The sequence below is a fragment of the Pocillopora verrucosa genome, chromosome 3, assembly GCF_036669915.1.
Source record: "Pocillopora verrucosa isolate sample1 chromosome 3, ASM3666991v2, whole genome shotgun sequence".
Lineage (NCBI taxonomy): Eukaryota > Metazoa > Cnidaria > Anthozoa > Scleractinia > Pocilloporidae > Pocillopora > Pocillopora verrucosa.
In genome coordinates, this window is record NC_089314.1 from 1,390,688 (window position 1) to 1,409,482 (window position 18,795).

The 18,795-nt window shown below is 37.5% G+C and overlaps 1 protein-coding gene across 4 annotated transcripts; it reads right to left on the reverse strand.

Moving 5' to 3' along the window:
• Positions 1-723: 723 nt before the first annotated feature.
• Positions 724-17,076, reverse strand: LOC131770535 (gamma-aminobutyric acid type B receptor subunit 1). Of its 4 annotated transcripts, XM_059086252.2 has the most exons (19): positions 16,939-17,076; positions 16,716-16,848; positions 10,557-10,803; positions 9,659-9,802; positions 8,819-8,989; positions 8,294-8,395; positions 8,148-8,213; positions 7,370-7,561; positions 6,754-6,981; positions 6,301-6,364; positions 5,858-5,941; positions 5,587-5,737; positions 4,922-5,051; positions 4,549-4,656; positions 4,113-4,235; positions 3,371-3,546; positions 2,557-2,716; positions 1,967-2,119; positions 724-1,269 (listed from the first exon to the last, which is right to left on the reverse strand). In XM_059086252.2, exons 3-19 carry the CDS (start codon positions 10,788-10,790, stop codon positions 1,150-1,152), a joined length of 2,406 nt encoding a protein of 801 aa, XP_058942235.2. In that variant the 5' UTR covers positions 10,791-10,803; positions 16,716-16,848; positions 16,939-17,076; the 3' UTR covers positions 724-1,149. The 4 variants fall into 4 exon arrangements, with proteins under 4 accessions (XP_058942235.2, XP_066020626.1, XP_058942236.2 ...); XM_066164529.1 differs by lacking the exons at positions 16,716-16,848; positions 16,939-17,076 and adding an exon at positions 14,006-14,196; XM_059086253.2 differs by lacking the exons at positions 16,716-16,848; positions 16,939-17,076 and adding an exon at positions 12,535-12,668.
• Between the last annotated feature and the right edge of the window lie 1,719 nt (positions 17,077-18,795).

The following is an 18,795-nucleotide window of genomic DNA, read 5'->3' on the forward strand; positions in this document are numbered from 1 at the left end:
TTTCTTCATGCCTGTCTCTATCGTGGCCGCGCTTTCAGCTGCCACGCAGCGCTCTTTCAAAGATCCTATAAACACGAGTGTTCCGTTAATCTTTTCATCTCCGCGGGAAAACATGTCTGCGAAAAGAAAGAACATTGGGAAGGAGAGGCACAAATCTTAGTAGCAATCCTCGAAGAGTGATTAGCGATAGCCTTACGTTAGCGCGCCGGAGTCCCAATTTTAAGAGGTCTGGGTTCGAGACCTAGACGGGTCATTGTGTTGTGTTCCTTGGTGAGTAGCCTGTTCCAGGCGTTCAGTTATTAAAACGAAGCGAGATAGTAAACGGCGGAAGAGAGAAAAAACGAAGGGGGTTAGGGTTTGGGTCCTTTCCCTCCCCTTTTCAGTCCGCGGATACTATTGCGCTGATTAGTCTTTCAGTTGCTCCCTTTAATAAATGAACGCCCGGAACAGGTCACAACAATCACAGTGCCTCTTTTCCCCAGGGGTGTAGATGAGGGACAGGGACAGCCCCCTTGGAGTGTAGATGGGTATAACCGAGTCGGCAGGGGCACCTAACGGAATTCCGGGAGGTGTAAACTGCATCCGGTTTAGGGGGAGTTGCAATTCAACCAGTGGCAATGCAACTGTCGGCCAGAAAAGGCTCCGGCAGAATGAGTCACTGATTTACCTTACTCTTGAAAGACTAAGGTGAACTTGGTTTTTCATTTACTACAATACTTCATTTCATTATATTACCTCAGCTTTACTTTAAGTAATAAAATTGATTTTTAAAATCATTATAATATTGCACGATGTTTCCTTGGTTGTTGTTTATGGATATTTTGGATTGAAGTACAAATGCTCATTTTCAGTATGTCGTAGTTCCTAATAAACCTTCAAAGCACTTGATATCGTCCAAAAAGTGACGTTCTGCTTCACCCCTGCCTGCTCAGTTTGGTTGTCGTATTTATTCATCATTATCAGTGGGTCCTACATTCACAAATCAATCAATTCCTACGTCATTCTGGTTGACGAGACCTGGGAATACTCTCTCATAGCCTGAATATCCAATATATATCCCGTGTCCATTCATTCACCACCGCCTGATGACTGACGCTTTATTGGAAATTACACAAAAATGTGTCTTAAAGTCCCGGGCACCTCGGCCACTTAAGCTTTGTCGATAGGTGTAATGTCCTCTGTACTACTTTTTTGTATCTTGTGGGATTGTTTACCCCCGCTGGGAGAGTTCATTAAGCGAAGCCTCAGTTCCCTGATTTCTTTGTCTTTCTGCATGGTTAAAAAAAAAAAAAAAAAAAAAAAAAAGAGAAGAAAATATATGAGCTTTAAATGTTTGATCACACAATCATATATATGACCGTTACATATCAGGGGCTAGAATGTAATAATTGTATCTTGGGGCTGAAAATATGAAAGCGTCGGTATTATATTGAGTTTGGTTTGACATGTACCAAATCTGGCAATCAAACGCGAATTGAAATCATCTCAACGAATCAGATGCAAGACAAAAAAAGCAATACGACCAGGAAACTCGATTTTTCCCGCACTTGTTCCATTCGCTCCTTGTGTATTTTCCATTCCTGTGATCGGATGCTGCGATTGCTCTGGTTTTACTTTGATAGCATTGAACCATCAATGTTCTTTATAGGGTTAGTTACCTGACAAGGTTAGTTAACTTACAGCCTTTATCTTATCCCCTTGCACTTAAAAGGCAAACAAATAAACAGGTGAAAACAAAGCAAAACAAAACAAAACAAGAATGCTTGTATGATTAAGTTATTTTGGATGAACTTTTCTAGTAAGTGTGTTAGGAGTCTATTGAGATCAGTATTGTGCAGTAATCTAACTATAGGTAATGTATTGCGAGAGAGAGTTTGTATCTTAAATAACGTATGGTCTCGGGGATAGATTTTGATAAAAATTTTTAAAAAATCGTTTAAAACTATAGAGTAATTTCTATTCTTACCTCAGCCATTTTCCTCTTGAGTTCCATCAGTTGTCGTTCTGTCTCGATATCCATTGTTGGCATAGTGTTGTTTGTTTCAATAATTAAGTTATTGGTGGTAAACGTTCGGCACAATTCCTCACCAACCAGTCTAGCACGTTTCATTTCTAGCACCTTAATATAAAGATCGATTAATTTCGGTTTAGTATGGATAGATTTCCAGGGAGGATGGTAGATAATTAAAGAAGGTAACTAGAATTTGCGATACAAGATGCTACATAAATTTTTATGATGCGCTGAATCTTCCACGCGTTATGATTGCTTCTTACATATGATCAATACGAAGACAGATGCATAGATAACGTCACCATAAGCAACACCTTGCTTTTTCGTCATTAAAAAAAAAAAAAAAAAACTGGAAAACAAGAAGATTGCACATTGTGGTGGGTCTGTTCAATAAAAGATCACCCATGACATCAAAATGTGGTTAGAACAAAAAAGTGGCACACGAAGCGCACCTAGCTTGTTGACGTCATCTGTGACCTATTATTGAACGGACGCACGGCAACATAGACTATTTGTGTTCATGACTCTTAATAAATATTATTTACCTTCGGTATGAACACAAGACACAGAGTAATAGAGGTACAGATGATAATGCAAACAGAGATAATAGAAAACGAAGCATCTGGTTCTTCCCTCATGGCCAATGATATCGGCGCACCAATAACGCACAGGATGAACACGTTGTACACAGACATACCAATGTACCTACAAAGAAAAATACATCACCGGTTAACGAGACATACGCAGTGGTAGTTATTCTCAACAATGTAGACCTAAAGAAAGTTTTTCAAAGATCTTAAAGAAACAGTATTTATTTTTCAATATATACCAACCTAGTCGAATCTGAAAAATATATTCCTCGAAAATCTAATATACTAGATTAGTTAAATCTACTCCACTCAAATCTCATCAGTAATTTTCTTTACTGTCTACTGTATAATACTAATAATGTTAGTTTAGGGAATTTAGTATTGGATCAACTTACGATCCCTAATGATATTTTACTTTATTCTCGTCACTTTTCTGCTTTATAATGTATTGATATTCTACCGAGAAATTCTGTCTTGGTCGCTCATGGGAGTTAAACGATAATTCTGATTGACATAATGGCTGACGTATTCGCGATGGTTGTCTTTCAGTTCATAGAGCGGACCTACCCTCCAAACTAACGGATTTGCTCGTCCATAAAACAATCAGAAAATTCTTTCTTTGTTTGACATAGTATACTGATGTATGTAGAATATAGGTTTTTTGAAAGAATTCTATCAGCCTTCATGGAAAGCTGGAGCTCGTCTGCCCACTTCTAGGCAGTGCGGTGGCAAAAAACCAAAAATTTTTACTTCTTGATGCACAACGTACTTGGAATCATTTAGCGCAGGTATTGAAACGTTTCTTGTTTCCCATGCAAGGAACGCCCCAAATAACAATAGAAGTCCTTTGTAGCCACACAACACACCAAGCCAGCGGTATGTTAATCGAGATTCGCACAGCTCCAGCTGCTTCACTAAAGTAATGTCCAAATCGGAATCTAAGGACTGAAAACAAACAAACAAACAAAAACGGGTTAGCCGTTAACAATAAATTATGTTTAGTATGAGCCTACATGTCACAGTTGAGAGCAGGTATAGCACATTGCCGTTTGCCAAGAAGAAATAATTTTGTCTTGCACTTTCTTGGGATTCCACCCACAAAAAGGGCGACACGTTTTTTTTGTGAGGTTCGTAATGTTACAAATAAATTCCTTTTTTTTCGCATTATGCGTTAATTACGGAATGGTTTATCCGCAGTCAAGTTGTCACGTTTAAGTAATAAACGGGTAACATTCCATCTGGCAACTTAAATGATGATCGCCATTATTAACGAGAAAAAGCATTTATTGGATGAGTCTGAGCACAATGGCGATAGGGGAATAGCACAATCAACATTTTGATAATTCTCGCTGTCATGTGCACACAAAGTCTGAGAATTGTTACTAAACATAGGAAGAGGCAAAGTGTTTTATGTTGTCCTTTTAAAAGCAAAATATTGTTCCCGCAAGACACGAAAAAGCCGTGCAGCGTCAAACTATTGAAAATTTATCATATTACATGATAGTTCTCACCTCTTTCACAAACTCACGCACAATTCTTGTCATAGGATCCATCAGTTGCCAGACCGTGAGGTAGATGACGTCAGCAGTTACAAGAAGACAGACAACGGCAAATAGATGTCGGTCTTTTACAACCTGAAGAACGTAAGCGCAGAGCCAGTGATATCGTCAAAAGCATAGAAAAATTTTTTCTCGTGAGAGCCAACGTATTTTGCAGACAATCACCGACGAGTTGTAACATTTGACAGCTGTTCATTAATATTTGCGATCAATAAACCACAAAATTTCTGTTTCTGGTTTCTGTTACCCCTCTTGCATAACTGAAAGTTAAACTAGCATTTTATTATGCTATTTTGTTTTTACTCAAGAAAGTAAAGCCAGCTTTTAAATCAAGTGCCTGCGTTGAAAAAGAGATCTGAACTTCAGTTTGCTTTACAACGTTAATCACCTTTCGTTTTAATTTTTTGTTGGTAAATATCAAATGTACTCGCCAGGTCTTGGAAAACATGGCGCCATATGCAAGACTGAAGCCAAGAGAGAGGGTCCAGGCTCTGCTCTGAAAAAAAAGTTCGGAAAGTGTTAACTTGAGATTTTAAGCTGACACTCGAGATATGTGCTTGAAATTCCTCACGTTTGAAAAAGCAGTTAAGTCGCAATTAACAATTGAGTTCAAATTTGGCGGAGGCTGTCATCATCCTATCGATAAAATAGAATATTCAGGCAATTTAAACAGCTTTAGGCATCATGGTTATGATGCGGAAACATTTCTAAAATAAAAGCAACTGTGTTGCAACTCAGTACTTCTGAAGTTTGATCCTCACCGCGCATATAATCTCGTAACCACTGGAGATAAATCCGCCATCCAAACCAAACAGAAACACTGAGATGTAACTTAACGTGCAACCCAGTAGAACAGAGTTGTTCAGATTAGGACTAGACATCTTGATGAACCTTTTGTGTAAATCAAACACAGGTTATGATTAAGTTTAATAACAGTGAGATGTAAATAAATATCGCCACAACTCTAAACTGCATCGAGTTCGGCTATGTTTCTTAAGTCTATTACGGTACCCGGATGAATTATTATCAAAATACACATTAGAGAAAGGGATTCTAGCCCCCCCTCTCTCCACCCCAAAACCTGGCAAAGCTCCTTTCCCTTTCCTGCGTTTCAGTGTCGACATAATTGAAAGTGGCTGCATCAAACCATCTTGGTAAAATGATCACTGTTTCATCAGAAATTCTCTTTGCGAGAGGAAACGACTGCTTGCCTCCTCATTGTCAAACTTGGAGCGCAGAAAAACTGGACGCTGCTAAGATGGCAATCAGGTTTGGCTCTGCCGCTGAACAACGTAAAAAAATTTATGCAAGCCTGAGTAAGAGTATACACTTGGCTCCGTGTACGGTATCCCCCCCTTTCCGCCTTATCTTTCAAAACGCTGCGCCGCCTCTGTGATTCACGTGGATCCCGAGCATCATTTCATACCTGACATTTCTCTTAGTAATGTTAAACCACAAAAAGAACAGAGAGATGATTATAGCCAGTGACGTTAGTACCGCCATAAATGTAAACAGTGGAACAGATACTGACATCAACTCATACACCAACTTGGTTTTGTCCCTTGGGGGCGATCCTCCTATTACGTAACACCATTAGGACAGGTAAGTGTTGTATCAACAAAACATTGGAGTTCAAGATTGTAGTTTGAATTGTTAAACACTGTTTCATGTGCGCACATGACAAAGTTTTAATTCACCTTTCCATGTAATAGGTTCGTAGTCTTCCCAAGTTATCTCACCCGTGTTGATGCGATAGAGCCCAACGGTTACGTACCGCCCATCTATAAACGTAAAGAAACACGTTATAGATTCTATCACACTGCGGTAATTACTTATGGTATAACGAAAATAAAATACGATTTTCATTTTCCTACGAAATTGAAAACGGCGCGGTCTACGGTACATGGATTTATCACACTCTATGCTAAGGAAAAATTGATTTACTCATCAAAAGCTTAAGCTACGCTTATGAAACAAAAGTGGTGTGCTTCTAATTTTGAACCACGAACCCGTCAAAGTTTATGGTCGGAACAGCCCTGAGTACTAGATAACAGATAGCTCTGGTTTTCTTCTCCACAACGATGAAAATAGGCTGGGTCTTAAAGAGATTACTCGATAGATATGTAAATATTTGAACGACCTTTCATTTGAACTATTTGTGTGTCTCCAGCTCTGTTTCCTTCGCTGGTGAAACCAACGGGGCCCTGAGGAAAAACAGAGTTAGTGACGAAATGGTTTGGAAAACTATTGCCCTCAACGCTATTTCCACACAACTTTAAACCACATTTTTTAAGCGCGTTTTTGACGCTCTTAATACTAAACTTCCACACCAACTCTTAGCGCACGGGGCAAATAGTGAGGAATCTTCTGGGTTCAAACATTAAGGAATCGTTTTCATTTCAAATTTCTTCCTTTATCGAGCAATATTGCATAGCAAGAGAATTTTATGTTCTCGAGTCATTCAAATGATACACTTTGCTTTTTTTCTTCATTTAATCAGTAACGATAGAGCGCTACCCTCCCCACCCTCCCCCCCCCAAAAAAGCAAACAAATCTATCACAAGTGTCAATTACAAAGCTTGTTTCAGCTCACCGTTACCCCTGAAAAGTTGGTTCCTCGAAGAGCTTTAGTAAGTGCAACTGATAAGGACTTGTTTCCATATGGTACATTATCTAAACGCGTGGTAGGGGAAAGTTGAGGGATGGTTCTATTCAGCGCAAGGGCCACGGCCCACACAGCGTCGTATGCGTAGCCACGGTGAACATCTCGTGATTCTAGAGGGACTTTGGCTTCGTATTCAACTTGGAAATCTTTAACCGTCTAAATGAGAGATAGGGAAGCCTGGAATAAGCTTGAACAACTGGAAATGTTGCTACCATGGGGTGATAAGTATGAGTATTACTAAGCCCTAAAGCTTACTCCCCTGTCTAAGCTTACGTTAAAAAAACTAGATCTTGCAAATAAAATGAAGAAAGGTTCGACTTGTATGCTAGATAATCTTAGCCACTTATTAAACTGGAGAATACGTCATCGAGAAAAAATGTTACGACTTCCACTTTTCATCTTTTTTCTCCCACTGGTGTGTGTTCATGAACCTTATACGCAAGCAAATAACAGGAATCAATCATGTGCAGTAAGTATGCTCAGTGCAATATAAGGACTTCCCTAACTAATTTCTAATAACAGGAGAAAGACACAGGAAACATACCTTTCCATAGACTGTTTTTGCTTCTGACCCAGCACTCCACAAGTAGTCTGTTGCTAGGTGACCATCCATAGCCTCAAACAACTGCTGTGACGTACAAGTGATACTGGAGTCGTTGAATAGCCACCAGTTTTTCTCTATATACCCAAGGAGAATCCAAACGTACTTTGCACCGTACATGCGCAGTTTGTACGCCTACAGTATCAGGAATATACTGGGGGTTAAGTCTTATGAAGCTTATAAAGGCTTCCATTTGATGAAACGAACAAAAACATTGCTACTCTTCATTGGAAGTTGTTGGTCCAGAACGGTTTTTTGCAAAATAGATATGTGAATAAACAGAAAGATAGAAAGCAACATCACGTTAACCCTGCTAGGCCTCGAACCCGAACATTTCGATTTGGAGTCTTGGATTACCATGTCTCGTTTATGAAATTATCGTGCATTTATTTAGTACACTCTCCATACTAAAACCCTCTAATTTGCTTTACGCATCTTGCGGAGGACTTTTGCCAGAGCAGCTCACAATTTTTCAAGGGAAATTTTGCAGGTGCCCCCAATTTAAGAATGTTTTCGGAAACAAGCCCAGACCACAATACCGGGAGCTGCGTTCCCTACTCTTTACGAGAAGTGTATAGAAACGGGGCCTGCGGTTTATCTTCCTTATTCGAGAGGACCACAAAAAAAATAAATAAATAAATAAGTAAATAAAAAAAAGAGATAAAAAATAAAAAAATTAAAAGTTTGGTAAGAGCAGAAGATGACGGTCATATGAGCTTACCTCGCAAAACACTCGTCGAGCGCCTTTACCAAAAAAGTTAGCCAGGATGATTCTTGCTCCTCTTTTCTGAGTATTGATGAACAAAGAATAATTTTATCAATAGGCTTACTGCTCTCTTAAAAGTTATTGCTTTTGTGGTGAGTTACCTTCATATTCTCCACCTGGGCATGCGCATCCTCTCTGAAACTCTCGGAAGAAAGTTTAACGATACCATTCTCCAGAAACAGGGTATGAAGATCAGTTACAGCCTGTGGAATAAATTGCCATGGATTAATTCATTTTCATAGTCAGAGCCAGATCTCTCCAATCAACAAGCAAATTAGGCAACAAGAAATAACTCTGAAAGGTTTCCAACATTACATGATACAGGAGACTGCTTTCGATGTCTCTTAGAGAGAAATAGAAATATTTGATTTAAATCTGTCCCCATCAAATGATAACGAATAGAAAGCTACCGAACCTTTGCCCAAGCCCTCATTATTTGTACCCCGGCACCAGCGTTTCTACGCCCGCGGGAAAGTGTCAGGCCTTGAGCAACACAAGCCGTCAAAAGGTCTGCAAGGGGTCGGGCACTGATAATTAGTACCAGAACCCCAGGCAAACTTCTCCTCAACTCTTCTCAAATCTTTCCGCGGGCGGAGAGACGCGTGTCCCACAGCGCTAATAGTTACCGTTCTGTGTATGTCCTCCTCCTGAAAGATGGTACCGACATGACTCCATTTGAACGTTTTTAGTAATGCGATCCGGGGTTCGTTTAATGAAGTGTCATCTGGTATCGTACGGTAAAAATACGGATAGTTCTTTTTATCAGACAGCTCAGGTGATGTACTGGAATACGATATCTGTTGTAAATAAAAAAGGAAAACAATTGATATTTGCCTTTTTCTGACTGAGGATCGAATTGTGCAAAGAACCACCGCTGGGTTTTACGAAAGCAAGTGCACCGAGGAAGGAATCTCAATTAACCCTTTAACTCCCATGAGTGACCAAGACAGAATTTCTCCTTACAATATCAATACAATATCAAGAAGACAAGTGATGAGAATAAAGAAAAATATAAATTAGGGGATTATAAGTTGATCCAATACCAAATTCTCCAAACTAACATCTCAAGAACTGTATGGCAGACAGTAAAAAGAATTACCAATGAGATCTTGGGATTTAAAGGGTTAACCTTTTACTTTCATTTGGAGATTCCTTATTAACCAAGAATAAAGTCCTTGATAACTCAGTTTGACACAAAAATAAATAAATAAATAAAATACTCGGGCACTTTGCCTTGAGCTCGGAAGATTTTAGTGTCATGTTACTTCAGTTGCTGTATTTGAGCTGCGATCGAATAAAACTATTAACTCTTACGAGAACGTTGTAGAATGAAAATTCCTCCTAATATACTAGACATAAAAATGTTTCATGCTTATCATGTCATCACTGATATTTTCAAGTTGTCTGCCACCTTTCGTGAATAAAGGAGCAATATCATTCACATTATAATTTTCTCCACGATATACCTGTGGTATTGCCCATTGATCAAGTCCAGCCAGAGCTGCAACCACCGTGCTACACGACGAGAACCCAGCTCCGAGGAACATGATTTTACGAGGCTGTTTATGAAGGAATTCAAAAAGGATATGTTCTGCCCAGCCAGGTGAACCCTGCAATTAATAACCTCATGTTAAAAATCAATAACTCTCTAAAGATCTGAGTATTTTTGGGCGAGCTGCTTAGCGGAGACGTACTACACGTTTTTCTCACGTCGGTTAACACGTTCGAAGTCTAAAATCTTCATTATGTAATCAGACGTGTGAGATTTCTGATGGGTCTGATTTGTTCTTCAGCAAAATAGACTTGGAGTCGACGATACTGCAAACGTGGAAAGCGAAATTTTATTTTACCTTGCGCCTACTTTTCTTTTCTTCTTAAATAGCGTAAACGTGATTCTTTTAGATAGAAAAGACGGGTTCTGGCAAATTTTCAACAACAACAAAAAAAAAAATCAGAAGTTTCTGGAATTTTCTTTAGCACTACTCACTATCTCTCCTGCCTTAGCTTACTCCGGTGAAGTGAGACATTGGAGTAAGTTAAGACTTATGGAAGGTAGTGAGTGGTGTTAGTAAAAAAAAAAATTGGGGATACTTCAGATTTTTTTTTTTTAATGTGCCAGAATCCATCTTTTCTATCTACTATTCGAAATGCGATGTACTTTCATCATCCAGGCAAATTAAGCAACAAAGTTCCTATTATTTTGTGCTTTAAGTAACGTTTATGCTGCCAAGAGAATCAATACGCTATCAAACTTCAAAAAAACAAAAAAATTAAAAATTAATACAGCATCAAAAAGGAAAAAAATTAGAAAAGAATAAAACAAAAAATAACGTGCAGACGAAAGCAAATTTAGGAAATCCTTACTTTGGTGTCGTTCCAAATCATTCTTAGCTCATAGTCCTTTAATACTCCGGCTCTATTCACGTGATCGAGCGCCATTTGCGCAGCTGGTAAAATACCTTTACCGCCTGTCCATCCGTCATTGTGCTCTGACGTCAGAGGAAATAAGGCTCCTACGTAAAGAGGCGTCTTTGCGCTTACGTGGGGAAGATTATTAACCAAGATGTATAGAGGGAGCACATGACCATAGAAAGACATTGTGATTATATACCTGTGACACGAAAAAACAACACAAATAGCTAGAAACATTACTCACGAGGGCCAACAAATAATATATATATTCAAATTCTTAATATCATACTTCAAAATATTTTTACTAACTAGTCATAATTATCAATTGCTTTGATGAAGCAATTTCCTTTGGTAACACAGTGCTGATATTAAAAATGACATCTCGTGAAATTTGACCAGACAGGGTCAGGGACAGCTTGAAATCGTTTAAACGTCATCAGAAGGGTCTTCCGCATTACCAAGCAACATCATGCTTCACTCACTAAACTGTATTTTCTTTAAATCATAAGTTTTTGTAGGAGCAGAAAGTAATTCGTAAGTACTAACTTAACCTGTACGATGTTAGGAAAAATCTTGACGTTGTAAATTAAGTTTCACTCGAAGATTTAACGTTAACAACTGCCAGGCTTTTTAAGAAACAACTTAAAATGAGAAACTCAAATTAGGAAATTGCTTGAGGGATTTTGAGATATAATAAGAATAAACATTTGAAAATACACCATAATTTTTTTCAACCAACTACGACTAATTTCTACTATAAATTTTGCACTCACGTTGGAAGACAACAAAATATTTCTTTTGTTGGCTGCGTACAAGAAGATTTCCACAAGGTTGATTAGCCTGTAGGAGGTTTTTTCGTATTCGACTGATTAAGAATCTTCAATTTCCAACAGGCTCATCGTTAACTTATTGTAGCTTAGAGCTCTGAATTTTTTAAAATCCTCTTGGCTCAGTCATGATCAATTTCCTACTCACTTTCAAGTAAAGTGTTTCTAAAAATTTATTCGCTAGTATTTTACAAACCTTGCAGTGCCCGGCTAATAAGCCCTGTAATAGTCGTAATGACGGAAACATTAATTCATGAGTCTTCGTTCTTAACACGAAATTCATGTGGTGAATGCAGCCCAAATTCCCCGTGCTTTCATTGGCCGGTATTTTCCTTCAAATACCTTTTCTTGCTCAACTGATTACAACTACCTGGAAACCTCCGTAATAATGTTTTATTTAGAGGTTAGAAATTTATATAAGGTTGGCGAATATAATTTAAGAAGGTCATCTATATTTTCTTTTTCAAGCTGTAACAATTTCCCCTTTCTGGAATGGGGTTCTAAGAGCTTTATAAACAAAAAAGCAGTGTTTTGTGTTTAGGCCTCAATAAATCTCTCACCTAAGGTTGTATAACTTGTTAAGAATAAATTTTCACGCATTAGCCATTGAAATTTCTGTCATGGTCAATATTGCTCCAATTTGTTTTCAAATTGAAACAGATGCCCTCGTACCATTTGTATGCTCTGTCGCCTTCTTCCAAGAAGGCCTCTCGTGTTTGCTCAAGAGAGTCGAAATCATCGTCATCTTATGACTGTCCTCGACAAATTTCAAACGTGGTTTTATAATCCTCGTTGGAATTAGTCGAAAGGTCTTATTTTACGGCTTCTGAAGAGGAATTTGTTTCTCGTATAACGAAACTAACTAGTTTGCTTCGCGGCCTAAAATAATGTCCGCACTTAACCACAATAAAATCACCAAGGTGTCTTAGTCTGTAATATCAAAGCGTTATTTCCAGCCTGATAATTAAAGCTGCCAAAAGCTTTAGATTTTGCACTGCAGCGATTCCTGTTTGACACCCGTTTCCAGCAGTGCAATTGTTTTAAACAATTCCCAATGATGAAGTATGTCAGAGCTCACCTGGATGCGAATTAATTTTACCCACCGAGTCAAATGTTATTCCTTTAAGGCGTCGGGTTGGGGGTCATCCAGTTATCCATGTGCGACTCTTGATTTTTGTGTAAAAATCGTCTCTTGCTAGACAAGGAGTCTTCATGAAAGAGGGATTCGATCGATAGCTTTTTAATTTGACTGTGTGCGTTAGTACCTCGAAAGCAATTAAAGTTGCCGGAAAACATTTCGGCTTTTGTAAGAGTCATTTCCGCTTAATGAGTAAAATTATCATTATACGCGCTTGCCAGAAGAAAGCAATTAGTACAGAACTAATTTACAGTCTCAAAATATTCACTATTTTGGTTCTTATGCATACACCAGCTAAACTTCATTTAAATCGACACTTAACTACCTTGAGAATATAAGGAACCTTTGTCACGAAGCCCTCGTTTTACAGATGTAACCAGAACAATATTTTTTATAAGAACGGATACTTCAACACGCGCTGAAGTTTAAAAGAGGGCAAGAATTTTAAAGTTCTACTTTATCAGTCTACATATGTCATTTGCAAGATATCAGTTTTTAATCACGCGCGAGCGAATAGAATTTGACGTAACATGAATCCACTCCTAAAAACCTTGTCAATTTGTTTAGACTTGTGTACAAGCTGAATGACAGACGTCTGTCTATGTGACTGCTTGTCATACTTATGTATTTTCCGCCTTCCTCATAAAAATTAAAAACGCACTGAGCCTAGCGACAATCAAAATGGAAAAAGGTAGGTAAGTTATTCCTTTTCCAATGATCCAATTTAAAGTTTTTTTTTTAAAGGAAGACTGAGAAGCAAATTAAAAAAAAATCTCTTCCAAGGAATTTCTATGATTCTTTATTACAGAAAAAAAGAAACAAGCTAAGTTAAGTTAGCTTTCACAAGCTAAGTTAAGCTAAAACAAGATGGGAACTGGTTATTCACGGCAGACGATTTCTTTCTAAGCTAACTATAAAGGGATGGTTTTACACCTGCTCTATGAGCGTGGAGTGTAACCGCTGGAAATATCCGATCAATTTGTAAACATGATTACTGACTACCATCCACATTGTCTTCAGTAGTTTCCGAATAAAATTTTGAATCAATTTCCCTTTGTTATAGTCAAAACTGTTTTCAGTCCGTCGTTCAATCACACTACGAGATGTTTTCTTAGAAACGCTCTATACTGCGAAGTTTCATCCCCTATGCTGTCTTAACTCAATTCAAAGTCTTTACACTATGGTAAAATATTTCCATAATGACAAAATTCTTAAAAATTGGCTGAAACTGAAAAATTCTCTGATTCTTGGCATATCGTATTTTACATTAGTTGCACTGAGTGGAGTTCAGTTAAAGAGAAAGAATTCAAGCAGAACTCAACCTGGCATGCAGTTCAACCCCCTTTTGCTACGAGGATTGAAATATGGATAAATGTTTTGTTTCCACTGAGTAGAGTGTACTAATTTTCATGTCTTAAAAAAGTCAGAGGGCCTACCTGTTTTCCATCTTGAAATTTGAAAAGCGTCATTCATCATGCATTCCGCGTACTGCTTTTGCGTTTCTCTTCAAACCTCGTTTTTATTGTTATTGTGTGGTCTTGCGAATAATTAGCTACTTCTTTTAATTCTTAATGGAGACATCAACAAAACTAGTTGGAAAGAACAAAAGTACTAGCTAAAGTATACGATTAACATGGGTCATTTCTTTCAGCTTCACGTGAGATGATAATTAATTGTGTGCGTTGAAATTATAATGAAAATTTTCGTAGCTAGTTAACACTTTTCGTTTTGCATCCTTATCGATCGTCGGTAGTAAAAAATATTGAAAAGAAAAGACAGACGGGAAGAGAAAAAAAACTTACACCTGGGAGATGTTTTAAACATATCTGTTTGATGTGAGTTTTCTTCTTTCAGCAGTATGTTAAAACAAACTGCTGAACTATCAGTCTACTAAGAGTCCTGATTTTAAACTTTTCTAGGAAAACTTTCCAGAAAGACTGTGAACGCTAGATATTTTGCATCCAATAATTTTAATAATTCTGATCTAAGGAACATGTTACCTGCTTTACTCTAAGTTCATTACGAACCTTTATACACATCATCGTCAAGTCAATAAAGATAAATAAACAAAGAACAAAGAAGAGAGGAGAGCTTTGGTTTTGTTTATTTGGTTTGTTCGAGTGAAGTTGTGATAACTTTAAATTAGCCAGCTGTCATTGTCATGAAAATTAAGAGAGACGGTTGTCCTACACTTGTGCCCTTTAGTGGTTGTTTACTCGAGTAAGGAAAAATTTTCTTTCATTTAGAATAAATTGAATAAGTTGTAACGGTCGAATGCCGACTCTCAATTTCTTCAACAACAACAACAACAACAAAAAAACGATGAAAGACGAAATTGGACCGTTCTGTTTTGAAGGATGCGTTTCCATGATGACCTTCGTGAAATTAAAATTGTATGACCCTTAACTTAAACGACGATTTTCAAGAGAGGATGAATCCTCCCTCAGAAGGCTTGTGATGTAAAGCGCAATAAATTTGGTCGATCAGCCGAACGAATTTTCCATAATTTTGCAAATAACAGGTTTAACTTTCCTAAGTCTAGACCTTGATTCACTCCATCTAAAATTGGAGTTGTTATAGACACTGAAACTGCCATTGCAACATCGCCTTTTGAAGAAAGTAACCCGCTAAAATATACTTTGAATTAAGCTTTTTGAAAACATAAGATGAATCGATCTCGAACCAGCCCTTTTTAACTATGCCACAACGATACGAGAGAGTTACCAAACCTTACCATATCATGATCAAATGTAGATAGGGGACGTTTCGAGTGCTTTCAGTTACTGTAAAGCTATGATTTCGAATAACTGAATCATTCGTGCCATTGCCGATTGCCCCTAGCGCGATGACAATCCTCTATTTATGTGTTTTTGTTCGGTTTCGTTGGTGCATTCCTTCGTTTTACCTACATCATTAAGACGTTCAAATTCGATGCAAAAACTGGATCACGCAAGCATTATGTGGCCTATGAATCAAATCGAACCAAACAAACCGGAATGCATCGTTTTAAAGGTTCCCTCTCGACGCGGCAAATTAACAATATACAGTTAAAAAGAAATCAGTTATCAAAATCTATTGCTCCTCATAACTTATCTGCTTTCGATGTTATCGAATTTAGAGTTTCAACACATGTCGATAACCCGCCACAGGCAACGGGAACATTTGAATGGGAGTGGGAGGGTGGGAAGGCTATTAGTGGGCTGCAGCTGGCGGCCCAAGGATCACGGTTACAGAACTGCATGCCGGTTGGCCTCTAGAGGCACAAATCATCGTTCAGGCGATGATTGAACTATATCCTTCGAAGGCATAGAAATGCTTAGTTTCTGTAGAATTTAAATATTAGAATAAAACAAAACACAACGGAAAGGAAAAGAAAACGATAATTCTCAACACAGTCATTAACTGGAATTATTTCCTAGAAAAATTCAACCTAATTCGGGAGAGAACTTTTAAAAAATGTGAAGGTGACATTTTTAAGCCACTTTCGAAAGCTTTAACGATTTTCGATCGGACGGTTTTTATCCCACGCAGGCTTAACGAAAATTTTTACCTTTTTTAATTAGTGCATTCGTTAAAAGTCTGAATTTAAATCTCTATTATCCATTTTAGATTAGTCATGCGGCTGACTCAAGTCATTTCTTCCGTTTTTAAGTTTCAGCGAGCTTCTCGTGCCTACAGATAAATTCAATACTACACAGATGGCCAGAAATTAATTGAAAACATTCGTAATCTTCAAGTGCTTTTTTCCTTCAGCGTTGTTTGCTTGTCTGTAAAGAATTTGTAAAGTTAATACCTTATTGTAAATCCCACACCACTTCTCTCTTTCACCAAAGTAATATACATCTGCTGCGGCCGTTAGTTCGGCAAATTTGCCAGAAAATCTTTGATTTTCGTCTAATTCAACTCCAAATCAATAAAGGTAATAAAAAACAAACGACAAAAAAAAAAAAAAAAAAAAAAAAAAAAAAAAAAACAAAGCTTCAGTTTCGCTCTTCAAGTAAATTTGTCACAAGAGAAAGACTGCATATTTTTTAGACTTGCTTTAGTAGGTTGTAAGAAAACCATTTCGAAACTCCTCTCCTCCTGTAATGACAGAGCACTGAAAAGAGACATGACATTCTACGTATTAAAATTTCATTCTCTAACCTTGTTAGTTTACATACAATTTCTCTAAGGATTTATAAAAAATGCCGGTGGGAGCTCCTCACAGACTCTCTGCACGTGTTATGGGTGTAGGTACTTGTAAATGAGCCAATGTGGAAAGTTTTACCAATCTAGGCTAGAGGAGAGACGCCATTCAATATCACGGACGAGGAAGAGATGTACATCGGATAAAAACAACACTTCCAATTGAAATGTATTCACTTACCGACTCAACCTTCTAATTTAACCAAACCGATTGGAGAATAAACGCCAGCTTATTTCAACGAAGACGAAAGTTAGTTTGCTTATGGCTCACATTGATAAATAAGGCGATTTTCCATCGAGCGGCGCTCCTTAAAGGAAGAGATGGATTGAAAATTGCCCTAAGGTATAAAATAACAATCAAGGTACCGTGATCACGTTTCATTTAATTGTTAGGTTTGTTGATAAAAACCGACGTCGGGAAAATTGTCATTCATAGGGTTAGCTCATCAGTGATTGTTAAACGCGAGGTTATTATTTTTTCTTTTTCCTAAATATTTTATTACCTCGTAACTTCTACTGAATTGAGCTCTAACCGAGAGTTCTCTCCTCATTTTTGTAAAACGGTCACATTTCTATTTGACAAGTTTTCAAATAATCAAAGATTTTCTTTACCAGTGTAAGTGAAAGAAAAAGAGCCACTTTATTTCAAAAATTCTCAATATCGTGAAACTGACGAGGCAGTATTTAAATAAGAGGACGTGATAAGGAAAACTTAAAATAACGAAAATTTCTTTTGTAGAGGCGACTTTACAGAGGAAGGAAATTAGAAATGTTTGTAGTGAAATAAACCTCCAGATTTTTTTAATTAAGTGCCATCGATTATTTCTCTTTGATAATGCTTTTAAAAAAACAAGCTTTCTTTGACAGTTGCATTTGTCACGAGCGATTTTGGCTTTTATTAGGAGAATTTTTGTCACGTTCAAATACACACTGTCATGGCTTACCGCGATCGAGTTTCTCAAGCTGCGTAGAGGAACACCTGGAGAGGAGTGTTGTTCATCATTCATTCGTTATCAGCAAATTCTAGATTACCTCAAGACAATCGACAATGTCTCGAAAAAGAAAAACTCGGCATTTTTCAATTCATCAACGCACCTATTCGCAAAACTTCGAGTTTTTTAATGTTTTATACTTCCTTCCGCGCTGAAAGTCTAGTTAATAGTGCTCTGACCTGAAATTTGATGCGATTTTCGATAACGATAAACTCTGAACTAGAGATTTCATTTTAAAAATCAGTTGATAATCAATACCAATCAGTTTGAATTGACTTCAAGTAATTTCTGAGTAACAAAAACCCAATTTATACTGAAAATTGGCCTTTCATGAAGAAAAAATGGATCAAGTCGTTTTATTAACAGTGAAAAACAGAACACTTCTCAGAATAACTTTGCAAGACAAGCTGTTTGGCATTTCGCCAGTATTGTAATAAGACATAAAAACCTTCAGATATCAATTGATAAAAGGAAGTTGAATCAAGAAGAAATTTTGACAGATTGAAGAGGAAAACCAAACAATATTTTAGCAAGATTTTTCCTCATCAAGTTCCATCCTCCCCCAATACAAAGAGGTATTTTGATCATTTTAGTGGCAAAACAAAATGAAAAACAATCGTAGTAACTCATACAGGCATATCTTGTTGGCGAATGTGTCAAGATAAGCTGCAAGTTGGAGTAAAGGCAATATATTACCACAATAATTCTACTAAGAGGACGGGAAAATTGTGACAAAAATGAGAGATATTTATAACACGCATACGATATTCAAGGAAATATCAACAGCACTGATTACTTGATAGCAACGATCGAATTATCCAAACAGACATCATCAATCTAATTTGCGTAATGTCTACATTCTACATCCTACATGATTCAACCTTGAGTATCGTAAAGCGAAAAAAAAAATCAATTCGAGCAAAAGTTTGAGTGTCATGCGAGGAGGTCAGGCGAGGAGAGACACAACTTTACCCATTCAATGCTCACATTGTTGACTAAAATACTGATCGCCCACTTTACAATGGATGAGTGAGATTTAAGGAAAC

Bases quoted from the DNA above. Each gene is read 5' to 3' on its own strand.
- LOC131770535 (XM_066164529.1), bottom strand. The intron at 5,942-6,300 runs GTCGTTCAAATA...TTACGTTTATAG, and splicing joins ACAAATAGTTCAAATGAAAG to ATGGGCGGTACGTAACCGTT. The intron at 4,236-4,548 runs GTGATTAACGTT...TACGTTCTTCAG, and splicing joins ACAAAAAATTAAAACGAAAG to GTTGTAAAAGACCGACATCT.